The 20,523-nt window shown below is 39.1% G+C and overlaps 1 protein-coding gene and 1 pseudogene across 8 annotated transcripts in view; one reads left to right on the plus strand and one right to left on the minus strand.

The window, feature by feature from the left end:
* The window catches only part of NEO1 (neogenin 1), a 235,064-nt gene that overhangs the window by 39,170 nt on the left and 175,371 nt on the right, over positions 1-20,523 (minus strand). For all 8 annotated transcript variants that reach the window (XM_045070805.1, XM_045070807.1, XM_045070803.1 and 5 more), the window contains exons 9-14: positions 15,917-16,071; positions 13,308-13,456; positions 12,578-12,716; positions 5,493-5,542; positions 4,358-4,505; positions 89-199 (exon numbers count right to left, since the gene is read on the minus strand). In XM_045070805.1, coding sequence (XP_044926740.1) covers positions 89-199; positions 4,358-4,505; positions 5,493-5,542; positions 12,578-12,716; positions 13,308-13,456; positions 15,917-16,071 — 752 coding nt within the window. The remainder of the gene's footprint in view (positions 1-88; positions 200-4,357; positions 4,506-5,492; positions 5,543-12,577; positions 12,717-13,307; positions 13,457-15,916; positions 16,072-20,523) is intronic.
* Positions 9,995-10,771, plus strand: LOC106006456 (annotated as a pseudogene).

Genomic DNA, 20,523 nt, shown 5'->3' on the forward strand with positions numbered 1-20,523 from the left:
ACACCCCACATCTGTGGTCTTCCAGTTTAACTAATCTGACTACAGTTAGTATCTAGCTCCTCCCAGTCTTGTGGATTGTTGTTCTTACCATCTAAGTCACTTTCAAAAGTTTCAGCAGACAGCCAGTCAGTAGCCGGGCCGGTACCGTTGACTGTGAGAGCAGCCACTCGGAAATTGTACTCAGTACCCCGATCAAGACCTGAGACCCAAATGACAAAAACAAACAAAAAACAAAAAAAGAAAAAGAAAAAAAGACAAGCTGAAATAAGAGTTCGGAAAACAAAAGATTAACACCTCATTAAGTATCTCATCTGTCAAGTCAGCACACAGCCACTATCTTAATAAAATTTCAGTTAGTTAACAAAGCACAAACAACCTATCAGCACAGCACAGAGGAGCTCTCAGGTCCCCAGTAGAGGCTGAAGACCACATCAACAGGAAAACCGAGGAGCAGAGTTCCCAGGAGCTTACAGACCCCACCCCCCACCCCATCCCCCAGCCTTTATTTTAAGAGCTTGAAGTCCACTCAAAGATCATTTAATGTAATCTCTTCATTTTGTTACTAAGGAAGCTAATGTCAAAAAGAGGTCGAGGATAATGAAAGAGTCATAACAAAGGAACAAAGTCAGTTGGTCTCAGAAGACTGGAAAAGACTGGAAAGAATTAAAAGCTGTATGTAAATCCTGCTGGGTTACCTTACCTCTGTTCTCTGAGCCAACCCGTAACAAGAATAGAACAATTTTAAACACCAAATATGGTCTACAAATATATTTAAAAACAGCCTACCTGCCCATAAGTATATATAAAAAGTAAAGGAGGAATAAAACCTTTCTTCTATGCAGTTTTTCATAGTTTTATCAGTAATAAATTTACCAGTGTATGGAAGGCAACATAATCCACATGTAAAAGTCTATCCTCCGAAGTAGGGCAACAGCCAATAATACAGTCAGCTACTCAGATATTCATGCATCTAGTTTTTCTTTTTTTTATGTTAAAACACATAACAAAATCTACCATCTTAACTATTTTTCAGTGTACAGTTCACATGTATACATCTTAGAGCACTTAAATACTAGACATTGCATTATATCTTATGAGGATATGAGAAATTATCCTACCTCTCCATACTGAAATATTGGGATCTTTGGCCAGTAGCAATGCACAGAAGCTCTAAAGAGAGAACCACAGGGGCAGAGAGGACGTGGCCAGGATGCAGGATGGCTCAGTTACTGAATCCTGTCACGTGGTGAGAGAAGAGATGGATGGCTCTGTTCTTAGCAGGCCTATCCTGAGGCTGTCTGCCCATGAGAAAGCAACAAGCAAGGCAGAAGCGGAAGCAAAACGGCTGGACCCAAGTCAGTTACCTGTCACCTTCCTGCATACACTGACCAGAAAGTGCCAGAGAGGGTTATGCATGTGTTTGTCATTGTTAACAGACAAATAACATAGGCCACTGGCAAACATGGTTCCACTGAGGTCCTAAAAGAATTCAACCAATCAAATTATCATTCCCTCCCCTCTGGGGAGCTACAGTGTAAGAGAGCAAGTGAGAGTGAGCGTGCGTGCACACACCTGTGAGCTAGAGATGCGTTTGTAGAGAGGCTAAGAGTTCCTTTCCCCTCAGGTAACCTACAGAGTTCATAGACTCAAACGAAGGCCCACACTTCGTATTATAAAGATATGGCAGAATGTGTTAAGTGCTGTAAGTGGTGCAAAATGAAGAAACAACAATTACTTCTGGCTAGCACAGAGTCATGTAGTTTGTGGTTCAGGAAAGGATCCTTGTAATCCACACTGCTCTCTGATACTGATCAAGCTTCAGGTTAATGCTTCAAGAGAGCAAAGATGTCCATTTTTGCTCACCATCATATACCTCATGCAAGCACATGCTAATACGAGTTCAATAAAGTCTGTTAAGCAAATGAACCTAAATATGATTTTAAAATGCTAAGATTTTCTCCATAAAGAAAAAGCTATTTTTACATTAAAGGTGATTATTTTGCTTACACATCAAACATTTCATTGAGAAAATGAACAGTCCTCTGTGGGTGGAAAGTAACGTGTAAAATATTTCTACACAATTACAGTGAAGTTATCAGCTCAAACCAGACTTTATAACTGTTATAAGATGTATATGAAAATAGTATATGTAACACGTATATGAACATTATGTAACATATCTATAACATGTATATGAAACAGTCTCCTTATGGTCCAGAACTATATTGTTTTCACATTATTAGCAACAAAGACAGTGCCTGGTATACCGTAAATATCTACTACTAAATATTCAAAATAAAAGACTTGCGGATGGGAAATGTTATCCATATTTGGAGTCAAATCAGCAACTGCTTTTTAAAATTTTCAATTAGCCAACACACAGTACACCTCATTAGTTTTGGATGCAGTGTTCAACGATTCATTAGTGGTGTACAACACCCAGTGCTCATCACGACACGTGCCCTCCTTGATACCCATCACCTGGCTACCCCCTCCCCCTATGCCCCTCCCTTCTGTAGCCCTCAGTTTGTTTCCTGGAGTTGAGTCTCTCACGGTAGCTGATTTTTAAGAACACCTGACTGTACTGTAACACTCCTTTAGTGAGATATCTCAGCAACACCACCGCAACCATGCCTGCTTGTCACAGCTTAGAGCTGTGGGGTTCATGTGAAGAAACTCAAGGACTGAAAGCTACCCCTGGAGACAAACATTCACCTATTTTGAAAGAAGCCAATCCCATCTTCGAGGTGAGGAGTAAGGAGAAAAGCTTGTGGGATTACTGGAGTACATGTTTTCACTGTAAAGAGACTCACTCAAGTCTTAGACACTCATCCCATTACACTTTTGACCCTAGATGTTGGTCTTCTCAAGAACTTGGCCGCTGGAGGCATAAGAAAGTGGTTGATGTCAAGCTTCTCTACCAAGAAGGGGGCAATGTAAGGGAAGCTGAGAGCTCCCCAAGGGTGATGAAATTCATTCTCAGGGCTTAGATAATGATGTCAATATCTCCAATTCTTGCAGTTTTCTTCTACTAGTTCTGTTAGAAACCCCCAAAATAATTTCTTAGGGGCATTTATCTTTATTCTTTACAAGCACAGTCCCAATATCCAAAGAGCAAAAAGCATTTCTTTTTCTTCCCATGCTCCTCCTGCAAAGCCAACTGGCCCTTGCAGAGCCAAGTCTACTCCCCCTACTGAGGGAAGATGATGCGGCTCTTCTGTCATCTATAGTGAAAGCCTATGATGGAAATGCACTGTTACCAAGTACACCACTTGCTCTGCAGCACACAAAGGGAAAATGACACAAAAGTAGCTATCCTGGACAGAATTCTCTAACCCTTTATCATGTAGCAAGTAGTAGCAAGTCTAAGAAAGATTACTGCATTGCTATAGCTATTCACAAATGTTTCAGGCCACATACACATACAGGAGTGGTATCAGTATTATAAAAATCATTTTGTAGACCTCTGCTACCAGCTACATTGAGGAGATTTTTGGCTTTTGTTTTACCTTGTTTTGAGATGGCAAAAAACCAATACAGACTTCGGGTGGTTCAACTTACTATTTCTTGACTTTACAATGGTACAAAAGCAATATGCATGCAGGAGAAATTGTACTTCAGATTCTGAGTTGTGACTTTCTCCTACCCAGGCTAGCGATAGGAGGCATAATCCTCTCTTGTGATGCCTGGCACGGGCAGTGACAGCTCCCAGTCGGCCTTGAGATCACGAGGGTAAACTCCTTATACACTTAAAACACTGTGTTTCATTCTCAGTACAGTATTCAATAAAATACATGAGATATCCAATAAGTTGTTATAAAATGGGCTTTGTGTTAGATGGTTTTGCCCAACTGCAGGCTGATGTAAGTATTCTGAGCATGTTTAAGGTATACTAGACTAAGCTATGATTTTGGTAGGTTAGGTGTGTTAAATGTATTTTTGAGTTAGGGTATTTTCAAATTTTGATGGGTTTATTGGGACATAACCCCAGTGTAAGTTGAGGAACACATGTGTGTATATATCACATACACACACACACACACACATATGTATGTGTGTGTGTGTATATATATATATATATATATATATATATATATATATATATAAGAAAATATGGGAAATACAGAAAACCACAACTAAAGAAATAAAACTCAAACACAATCTCAATAGAGATGACAGAACCTATAAGATTGTGTTCCATTAATTTTTATCAAGTCAGAAGTAGACTGAACCATTACAAATTATTTTGAACTGTTTTCACTTCAAGTCAGCTGTTCAGAGTAGTCATCAGACTAGCATAACTCACTGCCTAAGAAAGATGCCATCTCCTATCTTCAGCCATACCAAGGCAGCTTACCTTCAATCAGTTGAGACGACTGTGTCCCAGGTACCAAGGTCTCAGTGACATCACTCTTTCGGGAGGCCTTCCGGTAGCGAATCTTATAGCCAGTAATCTGACCATTTTGTGCGGCTGGAGGAGGAGGCTGCCAGTGAATCACAACACTCTGGGAAAGACAAGATTACGGGGAAAACACTGAATATGTCAAAAGCTTGGTCCTGTTCTATATATCATTATCCTGAATTCACTGACATAGAGGTAGCAGGGTACTCAGACAGAGTTTTAATTAGGGATCACTCAAAATTCTTTTTAATTTTAAAATCTTCAATGATCAAATGGGAAGATTACATTTGCAGGCAGTATGCTCTGGGCCCTTATTCTCCTGGGTATTTAGACACTAGGCAAAAGACTCAGAAAAGCTTTCAGAAGGAGAGTATGAGGTCAGAGGCACATAGATTAGAAGTAAACTATGATTAGGTGTAAGGTTCTCTTCCATTTCTATTGTGAAATGGCTTAAATTAGATAATTTCTGCCTAAAACTCTTCAAGAAAGGAATCATTAATTAATAGCTGGTTTTTAATTAAAGGACAAGGATTCCCATGGTACTTTTTGAAAGGACTGAGTGTCTCAGTTGTCAATGTAGTCCAGAAGTGGCTCTGGGCCTGTGAGAGGTACATGTGGTCTTCAGTGTACAAGGGACTTGGCTAGGAGGGAGTCTGAGCCTGGTCTTCAGTGTACAATGGACTTGACTAGGAGGGAGCCTGAGCCTATGCACCATTCTGACGGATGTCTACCTTCACTTCACAGTGGGCTCATCTCACAGTGCTAAGGGGCTATGGTATCATAAACAACTTAGTTCTTCCCATCTTATCACCAGTGTTCTGAACTGCTAAGATCTATAATGTCAGAATCTGCAAAACCACAATGTATCTGAAGAAAGACTAAAGTAATCTTGGCATCAGAGAAAGGCAGTAAAGTTAAACAGAAAACATAGAGTTGGTTTCTAAGTCCAGCTTTACTGGACGGGGTAATATCTATGACACCTTACTTCTCTGCTTGATCATGATTCTGCTTATGTCAAATTTCCCTCTCCATAAGCCTTTCTGAGACTTAACAATATGCCAGTAAAAATGAATAGCAATACAAAGTTTACCTTTGAATTTCTTACTTCTAAGGACAGATTCTGAGGAGCAGCATTGGGAACTGGACAGGGAAAAAAAAAGAAAAAAATTTTTTTTCAGTCACCCACAAATCACCCCAACATGTGATATTCCTGGCTAGACTTTACACAAATGCGCATCTCAAACACTAATTTGCAACCTGAAGGTCGAAAGCTAGCTGCCAGTGCCTCTCATGTTGATTGCAGTCTGTGGATAAGGTGTGGCCACATTTGATTCACTTAAAAAAAGAGAGACATTCTTATAACGGCACCCATATCCAGGTCAGGTACTTATTTCAAAGTCAGAAACTTTCGGACGTCAGATACTTATTTCAAAGATATGACAGTAACTCTAGACTTTTCTAGAACCCAGACATATTCTGAACCTTCAACATATTCTTTTGAATATCCTTGTTGATGGCATATCTTTATCTTGGGGAAGAACTACAAATTTTCTAAAAACAGCTCTAATGAAAACGGCAAGTCAACACACTGGGTAACGCTGTTTCGAGTCCACAATACGAGGTACATAAATCAGTGAGCACTGCATTCTTGTGGGGTTCCTAACCTGGTTTTGAAGGCAATTCCCATTAGAATAAAGAGGTATTTACAATGACAGCTTCAGTAAAGAAATGATTTGACTTCCCAACGCCACTTTTATAGCAGGGAACACTCATTTCAGTATGAGAAGTTTGGGAGTACTGGTTAAACAAACAGCTGCATTACTTTAGTTTCTCACATATGAGAACACAAGACAGGGCTATCTCAAATTTTATGATCCACACACCTTCCAGCATCCCTCTTTGTAGTAACTATAGCAAGCAAAAAGAATGTAAGTAAACCTGATTAATTTCCCCTCCACTCACAAAATGTTGACTGTAACTCTTTTTTCCTAGTCCATCCATGGAAACTTCTCTCTCCTTTTCTCTGACATCTGGCGACCAGATATTGACTAAGTGCCCACTGCGCTATCTGCTTCTGGAGGACAGAGACTGTGTCTTGCTCATTGTTGTATCTTGTGCTATCAAAGAGCATCAGGCCTCAAACCAGAGATTCATGAACAGAGGATCTGGAGTAGGACTTATGCAGCTGCGTTTTGAAAAAAGTCTATGAATGGTTCCAGTTCAGAACCTGACTTAGCTGCAGAGGCAGCTGACACAGACTGTTGCTGGTGTCTTCATCATCACCACCACCACCACCACCACCATCATCATCATCATCATCACCATCATCCTAGCTAAGATATGCTGCATGCTCCTAAATGGCAGGTACTTAATCCTTACAACAATTCCATGAAGGAGGTTCTATAATTATTCCCATTTTATAGATGAGAAAACTATAAAGGAGGTTCAAGGCAGTGAAGCTGACTGAGCTATTTGTTTCAGCTAATGGAGGAACCAAGATGTGTCGTACTCTGCAGAACCGCCGTAACCACCATGCTCACACAGACTCAGATCCCATGACTGGCACTGTAGTCAGCATGCCAACCCACTTTGTACAGCTAGAACTGGTTCAGGTACAGATTTTACAACTTACATGTTTTCCCTCAACTTTTCTCAAAAGTCTTGGCCAAATGGCTTATGCAGCTAGCTAACCAAACTACAGTTTGTATTTATTTTTCCCAAGGCTTAATCCTGCAAAATGTCAAGGACACAGAAAAGAGTGGCAAGAATAAGACAATGACTTCTACGTATTCTTTCCCTGGATTCACGAATTTTTTATGTCCTGGCACATCTGCTTTATTTCCTTCACATTATTTAGACACACATATTTATGTGTCTACATACTATTTCTCAATCATCTATCCAACAAAACTATAACAAAACAATCACATTCAGAAAATTTAATCTTACTACAAAATATTATTTAGAAATCAGCTGCATTTCTATACGCTAGCAGGAAGATTGATTAAGAAAACAATCTCATTTACAGTTGTTGCAAAAACAATAAAATACCTAGGAATAAACTTAGCCAAGGAGGTGAAAGACCTGTACTCTACAAACTATAAAACACTGATGAGAGAAACTGAAGATGACACAAACAACTGGAAATACATTCCATGCTCATGGACTGGAAGAACAAATATTATTAAAATGTCCATACGACCCTAAGCAAGTTAAAGATTTACTACAATCCCTAACAAAATACATCATTTTCCACAGAACTAGAAGAACAAATCATCCTAAAATTTGACCCCGAAGAGCCAAAGCAATCCTGAAAGAAAAGAACAAAACTGCAGGTATCACAATCCTAGATTTCAAAATATACTAGAAAGCTGTAGTAATCAAGACAGTATGGTACTGGCACAGAAACAGACACATAGATCAATAGACCAGAATAGAGAGCCCAAAACTAAACCCATAATTATATGGTCAATTAATCTTCAACAAAGGAGGTGAGACTATGCAATGGGAAAAAAACTCAACATCTTCAACTCCCCAAATGATTTTGGGAGAACTGGACAGCTACATGCAGAAGAATGAAACCGGAGCACTTTCTTACACCATACACAAAAATAAAACCAAACTGGATTAAAGACCTAAATGTGAGACCTGGAGCCATAAAAATCTTAGAGGAGAGCATAGGCAGTAATTTCTGACATTGGCCATAGCAACATTTTTCTAGATATGTCTCCTGAGGCAAGGGAAACAAAAGCGAAAATAAACTACTGGGACTACATCAAAATAAAAACTCCTGCAGCACAGCAAAGCAAACAATCAACAATACTAAAAGGTAACCTACTGAATGGGAAAAGATATTTGCAAATGACATATCCGATGAAGGCTTAGTATCCAAAATATATAAAGAATTTCTACAACTCAACACCAAAACCCCAAATAACCCAATGAAAAACAGCAGAAAACACGAACAGACATTTCTCTAAAGAAGACACACAGATGGCCAGGAAACACATGAAAAGATGCTCAACATCACTAATCAGGAGGGAAATACAAATCAAAACCACAATGAGATACCACCTCACACCAGTCAGAATGGCTAAAATGAAAACCAGAAGAAACAACTGTTGACAAGGATGTGGAGAAAAGCAACACCCATGTACACTTGATGGGAATGCAAACTGGTGTAGCCACTGGGAAAAACAGCATGGAGGTTCCTCAAAAAATTAAAAATAGAATTACCATATGATCTAGTAATTCTACTACTGGACATTCACCCAAAGAATAAAAAAACATTAATTCAAATAGATACATGCACCCCTATGTTTACACAGCATTATTTATAATAGTCAGACCATGGAAGCAGCCCAAGTGTCCACAGATAGACTAATGGATAAAGATGTGGTATGTGTACACACACCCCCTACACACACAATAGACTACTACTCAGCCATAAAAAAAGAATGAAATCTTGCTATTGCAACAATATGGATTGATCTGGAGCATACAATGCTAATAAGTGAAATAAATCAGAGAAAAGGACAAATACCACATGATTTCACTCATGTTAAACTTTAAAAATGAACAAAGAAAGAGACAAACAAAAAACCCCCCCGAGTCTTAAATATGAAGAACAAACTGGTGGTTACCAGAAGGGAGACAGGCGGGGGATGGGTGAAGCAGGTGAAGGGGATTAAAAGCACACTTATCACAGTGAGCAGTGAACAATGTATGGAAGTGCTAAATCACTATATTGCATACACCTGAAACTAATATAACACTGTGGCAACTATACTAGAATTACAATTTTTTTAAATGTCAAAATTTTAAAAATTTAGGTAACATAACTAATAACATACCTAATACTTAAAATTGCCTAACAGGGGTGCCTGGGTGGCTCAGTGGGTTAAAGCCTCTGCCTTCGGCTCAGGTCAGGATCCCGGGGTGCTGGGATCAAGCCCCGCATCAGGCTCTCTGTTTGGCAGGGAGCCTGCTTCCCTTCCTCTCTCTCTGCCTAATTGTGATCTCTGTCTGTCAAATAAAACCTTAAAAAACAACAACGACAACAAAACCCTCCGTTCAAAAAAAAAAAAAAATTGCCTAACGGTACATCTACCCAACATTAATACTGTCCTTGATAGCTAATTTTACCCCCAGATCCAGAAGCCAAAGATAATACATGTTTTATTTTATTTCATGTGTCCTTATTTTTCTTTAACCTAGATTCTAGAATGATAATGTCCCATTTTTTCTCTGAATTGTTCTTTTACTTTTTTATTGCCCCCCCCAACTGGTTTTCTTTCATGAGACTAATATTTTTTAAGAAGCCAGGCCAGTTTATTTATTTATATATTTTTTAATAGAATTTCCCTGTTAGACATATCCAAACTGAGGAAAATTCTACAAATAACACAAACAGGCCTGAATTCTTGAAAAATATTACAACTTTCAGGAAACTGTATATATTTATTAACTGCAATAAACACTGTTATTTTCTGTTCTACTACAGATAATTTTTTTTTTAATGCTGGTCTTAAAGATACCAATGTAGGTCTCTCTGCCCACCATATGAGGACTCAGGTGGAGAAGGTCACAGACATGGTGGCTGTTAGGGTGGGAAAGCTGACGATAGTACCTGCAGGTCTGATATGTGCATCTGTAACTGCGCTTGCGGCTACAGAAGAATACAAAAAGCAGCTAGTACAGCCAGAGCAGCTCCCCACACAGACTGCACCACCTCTGCAGTTTAAACATGTAGAAGAGCAGCCTGGTCATTTACAAATGGGCTTAGCATCCATCTGCACTACAACTGGTCATTATATTGGCTGGTGCAATAGTGTTTATGTGTTTGTGAAAAATGGAATAATGGGTACAGTTCAATTTGGAAAAGATGCATATATCTCTCTGAAGGATCCACCTCAACCCAAAAGTTGGAGAGATTACAGTTTCAGGATTGGCCGGTGTGGTTTCAGCAAGAAAAGGTTCTAGGTTTAAGAAAATTGCTTACCCACTGGGACTGGCCTCTTTAGGAGCAACTGTTTGCTACCCAGTTCAGTCAGTAATAATTGCAAAGGTAACTGGGAAAAAGGCATATCCTACAAGCCAGCAAATTTATGAAGCAGTTAAATCACTGTGGACAAAAATCAACAAAGAGTCATTTCCTAAACCTAAAGAAAAATCTAAGTTAGGAAATTCTGCTGCAACAGAACTACCTGCCAAAACAACAGACAGCTGAAATACTCAGTGCCCTTGCCCACGGAACTCAGCTCTGAAACAAAGTCACAATCAGAATCCACCTCTGGGGCTACAGAGTTTCTGCCTGACCCCAGCTCATGGATCCAGGCAGTTCCATCTAGAAGATGCCTGCAGCACTAGAAGCTGAAATGCTCTGCGTAGAGAACTACAACATGTATGAAGTTGAAAACAATGATGGAAAAATCATGTAAAGGGTAACTGACACAGAGTATAACTTTTTTTTTTTTCCGGGGTATAACTTCTAAACAAAGTTTTTCTTTCATATCTTCTAATATAATGTACAGTTTGACCAATCACACATAAGGGATTAAAACACAAACTGTGAATTTAATCCAAACAATATTAAATGATTGATGAAGAAGCCGAAGTATTGGGATGCATTTAATGATTTTTAAGGGTGTTTATGAAAAATAGAGTAAATATATAAACACTGGTGAAATATGTATGTGTATATATAAATATTTATACAGATACATACATATATTTGCTTTAGCTTTTTCAAATTAATGTCAGCTAAATTAGAATGGTGTGTAGAAAGATGTGCTTCCACTCCCCCTTCCTTCATTCCCCAGAGCTGGAATAAAATATCCATTATTTTATGACCAAAAAAAAAAAAAAAGATACACATGTAGTGATCCAAAGGGCCACCTGTACCCTAATATTTATAGCAGCAATGTCCACAACAGCCAAACTGTGGAAAGAAGTCCATTGACAGGTGAATGGACAAAGAAGATGTGGTATATATACAATAGAATACTACATCAAAAAAAGGAATTTTGGGGGCACCTGGGTGGCTCAGTGGGTTAAGCCGCTGCCTTCGGCTCAGGTCATGATCCCAGGGTCCTGGGATCGAGTCCCGCATCGGGCTCTCTGCTGAGCAGAGAGCCTGCTTCCCTCTCTCTCTCTCTGCCTGCCTTTCCATCTACTTGTGATTTCTCTCTGTCAAATAAATAAATAAAATCTTTAAAAAAAAAAAAAAGGAATTTTGCCATTTGCAACAAGTGGATGGAACTAGAGGGTATCATGCTAAGTGAAATAAGTCAATCAGAGAAAGACAACTATCATATGATCTCACTTGTATGTGGAATTAAGAAACAAAACAGAGGAGCATAGGGGAAGTGGGGGAAAAGTAAAACAAGATGAAATCAGAGAGAGAGACGAACCACAGGAGACTCTTTAAGAGACTCTTTAATCAGAGGAAACAAACTGAGGGTTACTGGAGGGGAGAGGGGTTGGAGGGGTGGAGGCAACTGGGTGATGAGGACATTAAGGAAGGCACATGATGTAATGAGCACTGGGTGTTATAGAAGAAAGATGAATCACCGACCTCTATTTCTAAAATGAGTAATACACTATATGTTAATTAATTGAATTTAAATTAAAAAATAGTAAAAAATAAAAACAGAAAATCCCAATCTTGACCTACTCAATCCCCTTGGCAAGCTATAGTTTGAAAAATACTGCTCTAAAAAAAAAAAAAGAAAGAAAGAAAAATACTGCTCTAGGTCATAGTTACATGAATACAACTTAGCTTAGAAATTCAGCCACAGGTAAGAAATGAAACTGTCACAAAATAGTGAGGAATTAAGAAGAGCTATTTGGTATAAAAATATGATTGATAAGGGTTCGTGTTATGAACAAGCAGTTAGACTTACTTATACAAAAGCTCCTACTAAAAATGAAAACATGAGAAATTATTCAGTACCAGGCACTGCATGTCCCACCCGCTCTCAGTAAATCTTTTAGACCCAATGAAGTTGGTATTATCTACATTTTACACATAAAAAAGCATGTTCAGACATAATAAGTGACTAAAGTCCAGAAAAGGGGTAGAACTGGGATTTAATGGAATCTTCTTGCTATCAAAGCCCATGATCTGACCAGGGCCCCCAAGCATGGTATGTGATCCAAAGAAGAAAGACTCACCATCTGATAGCGTCCGAACAGCCACGTCCTCTGTGGACACTCCCGGACCATGTCTGTTGTAAGCCACCACTCGGAAACTATACTCCGTGTATTTTTTCAACCCGTTAATTGTATGGGAGTGACTTGAAACGTCAACATCCTTGGATAAAATAAAACAATTTACTTGCATGCAACTCAAGCCAAAAGAAATGCTGCAAAATAAAGAAATAACTACACAAATTCTTCATTTGATATGATGCAGATTTTTATCCCTTTTAAGAAATTCTACTTAACAATCAAAGCAGATTAATGAGAAACACTCACAATTTACTGAGAAATATTGCTTGATGTTTAGTGACCTTTCCTGATAAAAACTAGAGAATATAACCTGGTACAAAGAAATAGAGTCTGCTGACTTTCCATTTCCTGTATACAACTTTTTTTATTCTGAGATTTCTAGACAAGCAAGTATTGATTTTGGGCAATAAATTTCAATTCTACTATTCCAATCAATGGACTGAAAAATGGCTTTGGGGTGCCTAGGTGGCGCATTCGGTTAAGCATCCCACTCTTCCTTTCAGCTCAGGCCATGATCTCAGGGTGCTGGGATGGAGCTCTGCGTCAGGCTCCACACTGGGTGTGGAGCCTGCTTAAGATTCTCTCCCTCCCTCCTCCTCTGCTCCTCCCACTGTGCTCTCTCTTTCTCTAAAATAAATAAATAAATCTTACCAAAAAAGGCTTTATCTTTTACCTGTTCTTTATCAGTCCCTTTTTCCATGTAGTACAATTTGTAATTCTGAATTTCCCCATTGCCAGACAATGGTGTTTCCCAGGAGACAGTGATAGAAGTCGGTGAAGCTGCGTATGCCCGGATGTTAGGTGCTGGGCCAGGGAGCTGAACTAGAAAGAAAATTTTGAGACAGCAAGATAGGAATGAAATTTACTGAACTCTTCAATCACCAGTCTCAGCAATAACATCATATTGGCCATGTTTTTAAAAACAATAAAAACTGAGAAAACAACTGATTTGACTGAAGTGGTTTTAGGATAATATATAAATGCATTTCCCTTTCTATGACTCAAATTATAACCAAAAACTATCTGTGAAGTATCTTAAATGTATTCAAAGGAATAAATAAACATTGCAAAATTTTTCCTGTGGTTTATAAAAGCCTAGTTTTAGAGCAGGACTGCAGCACGTAAAAGTAGCCATCACAAAAAAAGGGTCTTCAGGGGATTCAAGAGTACACTTACCATGATGAGCACTGAGTAATGTGTAGAACTGTTGAATTGCTCTATACCCCTGAACCTAATATAACACTGTATGCTACTTATTCTGCAATTAAAGGAAAAAACTTTAAAAAAAAAAAAAAAGAGAGAGCCTTCTTTTGCTAGACAGTGTGGATACGGTGACAGACAGAGCCCCTGCCCACAAAGAATTCCCAGTCTAGAGGGAAGTCAGACATATAAATAGTTGCGAGAGTCACAAGTGCCAACAGATTTCATGACTGTAACGAAAACAGAGAATACACGACTCAGCTTTGAGAGGGGAGTGTGTAGGCAAGGGAAGGACTGGGGAAGACTTCTGGGGAGCCAGAAGGAACAGTGTCCTCAGATACCAAGGGAAAAATTATTCCAGTCAGTGGGTGGGATATGTGAGGAGACGGTGTAATGTGGTTCAGGGCAAATACTGAATGAAGAAGGGAGGGAGAATGTGGAGAAGCAGGACACAGCCGGGTAACAAAGACCAATGTGCTGCTATGGAGCCTGCCTCATCCCATGCAGGTGTTAGTAATCACTGAACAGGTACGAGCAGGAGCATGTCAGATCGGGTTTAGAAAGGACATGTCAACGTATGCATGGAAGAAAAACAGTAAGGGAGTAAGACTATAGGATAATGATTTTTAAAATAGCTACCATTTATTGAATGCTTACAATCAGCCCAGCTGAAAGTGCTTTACATGTATTTAAATTATGTCTTACGTAGTCTTTGCACTAACCCACACGAGAGCGATACTATGATCATCCCAGTCTGCAGATGAGGTTGGCTAAGAACTGTTCTGTGTGATGGGCAAGTTAGTGGTGGAGCTCGGAGCTGCACACCTTCTGACTCTAACACGTGGACTCAAGCCGACCAGGCAGGAGACACGACGCCCTGCGTGGGGTGTTTGTGACAGGAAGACTTGATGGCTTGTTCACTGACTGTCCGTCTCACTCTAACTCCTACAACAGCTCCCGGACCTTTTTACTGTATTCTTTTCATCTGACTGATGGACTGACAAGTTCCAGCCCCAATTTATACACAAATTCCAGAGGTTACCCATGTCTACACTTTGGTAGACATTTTATATTTGAAAACCGTTTTTCTGGTGCCGGTGTTTCTGTAACAGAATCCATTACATTTGATGAGCAGGAAAAAAACCTGGCAAAAGGTAGAACAAACCAGCTTTCTTAAAGAACAGCACCACAGCTTGACGGTTTTGCTACCGAAGCAGAGAAACCTGAATGTGGTTATTCTGACAGTTGTTTGCTTTATTTAGTCATGAATCATGTTATTCACTCAATGTTGAGAGCATGATTTTGTGCAGCCTGACAGGTGGGATTTGTCACACTTCTGCTGCTACAGAAAACTTTCCTCTAAGTTATTAAAGAGGAAGGAAAACAAAATAATCCTCCAATTCCCTTGAAAACACTTTCAATATATTCATTGGATACACGTAAGCAAACATGATCCTAAAAAGGCACTAAGAAATTCTTTCATTTCACCTGCACAGTGGCATAATAAATGGAAAAAATTTTAAGTTGGTTTGTTCAGCTAAGTGTGTAAAATATTTTTGGAGGGCTGCCTCCAACATTTACACCTCCCGGCCCAGGCTGAATACCTCCAGATGGAGTACACATCTCTTTCCTTTACCTCATCTTTTGCCAAGACATGTTATAGCCACTTTCCATCCCTAAAATATTCTCAAGAGAATCAGGTCCCCCTTCCATCTACATTCTTATTTAGTCTCTTTCTTCTCATCAAGCTCCTTGGAAAAAAATGACTGTGTTGCCTACTTTCCTTAGAATTACAGAGGTATAATATTAGGTAGATAGGATCAGAGGAAAAAGTCTACAAGGCATCTGAGCCAGGTCTTAAAGAATCAATAAAATTTGAGTGTGTATCATCCAAGTCCTATTGCCTTACATGATTTGCCACAGTTTGATGTGAATTAATTTGCTCTCCCTTAACCAATTTATAAGGTCCTTGACGGCAAGGAGCTGACCTTCTGCACTGCCATGGTACACAAGCCTACCAAGAAGGTAGACCTTCTTATCATCTGCCTACATGTAGGGCTGATGGACAGGTGAAAGACTTACCCTCGGGCTGTGTTTCTACTCGGAGTGGAGCTGAACTCTCTCCGGAGCCATGCTTATTTTGAGCCATAACTCTAAAGATGTACACAGTCGCTGGCATTAGGTTTTGAATGGTTACCTGCATTTCTCCTGGGCGACTGGTATTCTCAACACGTTCCCTTTAGACAAAGAGGGGTGTGGAAAGAAACAGCATTGATTAGGAATACTTCTAGAATGTGCAGTTTCATTTTCATTGCAATTCCTATAGATACAATACCATATAAAAATCTTAACTCTTGACTCTGGGAAACAGACACAGTTGAGTTAAAGGAGGTGGGTAGGGGGATGAGGGAGGTGAGTGGGGGGACGAGGTAACAGGGTGATGGGCATTAAGGAGGGCATGTGATGTGATGGGCACTGTGTGTTATATGCAACTAATGAATCACTGAACATTGTATCAAAAACTACTGATGTACCGTACGTTGGCTAATTGAATTTAAATTAAAAAAATCTTAATTTAAGTCAAATTAACTCTTCAGAAAGCAAGCCTTTGGGGGTGGAACAGTGCACAGAATATGGAGAGTAGCAAAGAGCAATATCACACATGTCTGATACCTTGCTGATGTCCTTGCTTAAACATCACTGACTCTCTGGTCATAACCACACCTTCCTTTCAGAGAAGGAACAAACAAGGGTCTTCTCATTGCCATTTCAAATGGGGAAGCTGGCCATCAATTCTGTAGGCTTTAGGAATCACTGAGTTTTAAGGAGTGATTTTTGAGGGAGACAGAGGTAACTGCAAGCATGACCCAGTTTTCAAGGAAAATATCAAAGAATTCTGTGTACATTTTAGACAAAAGACTCAATAAAAACAAAGCTAGATATTATTACTTTAAAAGTTGGGAACATTAGAAATTTAAATGATCCTAAAATAACCCAATCTATAAAAAAGTAAAACCTGATACTGATTTTTATAATTTATTTGTTAAGGCAAATACTCTTAGAATGATATCTAAATTGATTTGAAATGTTTAACAAATTTTATGACAACAGGACAAAAGAATCTAGCAGTCTAGCGTTATGAACTGAGAAGATAATGCAGTTATCTGGCTTCTTTTAAAAGCTTCCAGACTAACCTGGGACCTGAGAGTCCCACAACTGGGCCCATAATTACAGTCAGTCTATTGTACATACTAGAATAAAAACCAGTTAATATTACACAAGAATTTCAACAAATATTGTGGAAGAATTCATTTGTTTTAGACAAATCGCTGGCCTTTAAGAATTGTCGATCATGTAAGGAGAGATTTGTATCTATCCTGACAGAGTAATAAAAAGGCCCAAAACTACTCTGTGGACAAAATTACTTGAAACTACATAATCTGCCGAATTAAAATTTTTAAAGATATTGGTTATTTTCCCTGAAATCACTGATAAAATTTGTTTAGTTCTACATGAACTTATGCCAATTTGCCTGGTTATATGTGAATATTTACATTTCAGAGATTTAAGTGTTTTTCAGTAGTTTCCTAGTTTTTTAAACTACCTTATTTTTATTTAAAACAAACCAAACCAACAGTACCCACACCATCTTCATAGAGTGCTTGTTCCACCAGAGAAGAGTACTATGGCAACAGAAGTTCTTACTCAAAGATCCTTGAGGTATTGACAGATATTTTCTCTTCAGCTAGCCCTCTACGTCACAAGATTTAAAAGGGGTTATCAGTGGATTTCTTACACTCTGAAATTTCTGACAGTTGCTCTGATGGCAACTGATTGCTGCCTAAAAGGAAGTATGGTATTTGACACTTCACCAAACTACAAGGTCCGTGTAGGAGCACAGAATAGGTCTGTTTTGCTCACTGTACATAACAGTTTAAACAAAAAGTTGAGACCATCTTGAGAAAGGTAGTTGGGGGGTGCTATTTTACGTTAAACTGAAGTGTCTCAATCACGTTCCCATATTACAGTAGAACTTAGCAGAAAGCTCAGACACGGGGGGCGCCTGGGTGGCTCAGTGGGTTAAGCCGCTGCCTTCGGCTCAGGTCATGATCTCGGGGTCCTGGGATCGAGTCCCGCATCGGGCTCTCTGCTCAGCAGGGAGCCTGCTTCCTCCTCTCTCTCTCTCTCTGCCTGCCTCTCTGCCTACTTGTGATCTCTCTCTGTCAAATAAATAAATAAAATCTTTAAAAAAAAAAGAAAGAAAGAAAGCTCAGACACGGAAAGCAGCGTCACAGATATGTGAAGAATGCATGAATGGAAATTTGGCTTCTCTACATAAACCTTGTATAGTAATAATATCATGTACATCTTTTGTTCATTCCTATGTGAAAGAAAAAAAAACAGGAGAAATGAGTGAAGGGAATGAAAAACTTAGAACAGATTTCTACAGAAATCCTACAGTTAAAAAGAATCAGTAATGCGTATGATTCCTTAAGATGGAAGAACAAATAGCCAGTACCTGCAAACACTTTAACTCTAGATTGGATTGAGGTTCCAGAACCAAGAGCCTGTCTAGAAAAAAACTTTGACTTCAGGACAAGACCCAGAGTGAGTTATAAAAGTACAATTCTCACAGCTGTGTGAGGTTATGATGGAACTTGGGTTAGAATGTATAAACTAAGAGTCAAAGCAGAAAGGAAAAGCTATGTTTTCTAGCCTGCTGGGCCAGGTGCTAAGAGCTCCGTTTTAGTTTTGACAAGCTAATTCCTTCTGAGCCAGATAGTAAATATTTATAGGTTAAGAGACAAAATGGAAAATATTATGTAGTTACTTACATAATCTATTAAAATGTAATGATTGGAAAACACAAAAAAATATTCTTAGCTCTTGAGTCATAAAAATAACAAGTCTGATTTGGCCCACAGTCCGTAGCTTGCCAATTCCTGGGCTTAACTAAGATAGCTAAGGGGCTTCATCCATCTCTAAAATGTTATTTACTTCTGGAAGAACTTACTCTAAATTTTCAATTTAGTGGCTAATATCAGAAAAGTACTAAATTTATACTAAAAAGGGGTGAACATTTCCTAGTTGAAAAGGCAAAGGACCCTTTGAAATCTCAAGGAACTCAGGCACCTGGAAGAATTGCACCTCATGACCAAGACACACAGTGCCACCTTGTGGCTGATTTTTCAAGTGCAGGAAGTAGTAGGATTTGTAAATCCAGGTAGTGGCTCCATGCCCACACTGATTTCTCGTTTTAAATCTGTGACAAAATTTACTACTCTCATTTCTTTTAGACGAGAAAACTTAAGCTTATGAAGGTTAAATAAATTCTGTTTACAAAACAAGCAGAGTCTAGTCTTCTGACTTAGTGTTCTTTCTACTCCTTCAAGGCCTGTATTCAGAAATCATAAACTTCATTCACAAGTGAAAGGACAAAAACATGACGGTCTCCAAGAATCTTCCTTTGACTGTTCCCTAGATTTATTCTGTCCACTCCAAGTCACTGCTCTCACCTTCGTCTTCGTCTTCGCCATACCTACCACGTGCCTAGATTAACTAGATTTGTTCCCAGACTTCATTTTTCTTGTCTTTATGTAGTGCTCATAAACTACTAAGAAAAGCCATTTAATAAAATCACAGTGCACACTTGCTCAGTAGTCTAGAATGCTCCTTTCTTAACTGATTATGTCCAAATTCTTACTGGCATTATGACATTTGGCTCCAAGCTTCCACTTTATTATAATCTCTTACTAATTCCTACCAGCTCTCTGGGCCAGTTAAGTTTTCCTACTTTTCCCACTCATCAAACACCAGACATGCAAATTAAATTGGATCTTCCTTGTACCTCCTCTTCCCTTATACATCCATGCCTTGTCTTCCTGCCTGACAATTTAATTTTAAATCAAAGTGACAGATTCTCATTAAAAACAAAATTACATATAGTTTTAAAAAATCCAAATGTCCCAGTTTTGTCTCTCCTCAAAACCTGTCCTTCCCTGACACCTAACTGACCAGTATCTTACCAGATCTCTTCATGTCAGGTTTTCTCAACCACAGCTGCGCTTTCAGTGGGATAGTTCTTTTTTGTAAGGGGCTGCAGGACGTGTATCAGCATCTATGGCTTCTACTCACTGGATGCCAGTAGGGACCCTCTCTCATCTGAGCTTTAATACCCCAAAATGTCAGCAGACATGGCGAAGTGTCCACTGAGGGATGGGGGCAAACCATCCCTGGCTGAGAATCACTGTTTTAGGCATTTACATGCACACCAAAATACAGATATGTCATTAAAAAATTCCTTCATATGGATATACATATATTAATTACGTGCCCATTCCTCCATCAGTGGGCACCGATTTTTCTTTTTCATTCTTACAAATAATGTTAGAATAAACATTTTTATGAGTGCCCTATGTATATGTAGATCTGTTTTCTTTTTTTTTTTTAATGTTTTATTTATTTATTTGAGAGAGAGAGAGAATGAAAGAGAGTGCATGTGAGGAGAGAGGTCAGCAGGAGCAGCAGACTCCCTGCTGAGCAGGGAGCCGGATGTGGGACTCCATCCCGGGACTCCAGGATCATGACCTGAGCCGAAGGCAGTTGCTTAACAAACTGAGCAACCCAGGTGCCCTGTAGATCTGTTTTCTATAGAACATCTAGAAGTGTTATTGTTGGGTTATTGTTAT

Source organism: Mustela putorius, unplaced genomic scaffold (assembly GCF_011764305.1).
Source record: "Mustela putorius furo isolate JIRA1106 unplaced genomic scaffold, ASM1176430v1.1 tig00003972_pilon_pilon_pilon, whole genome shotgun sequence".
In the NCBI taxonomy this organism is placed as follows: Eukaryota; Metazoa; Chordata; class Mammalia; order Carnivora; family Mustelidae; genus Mustela; species Mustela putorius.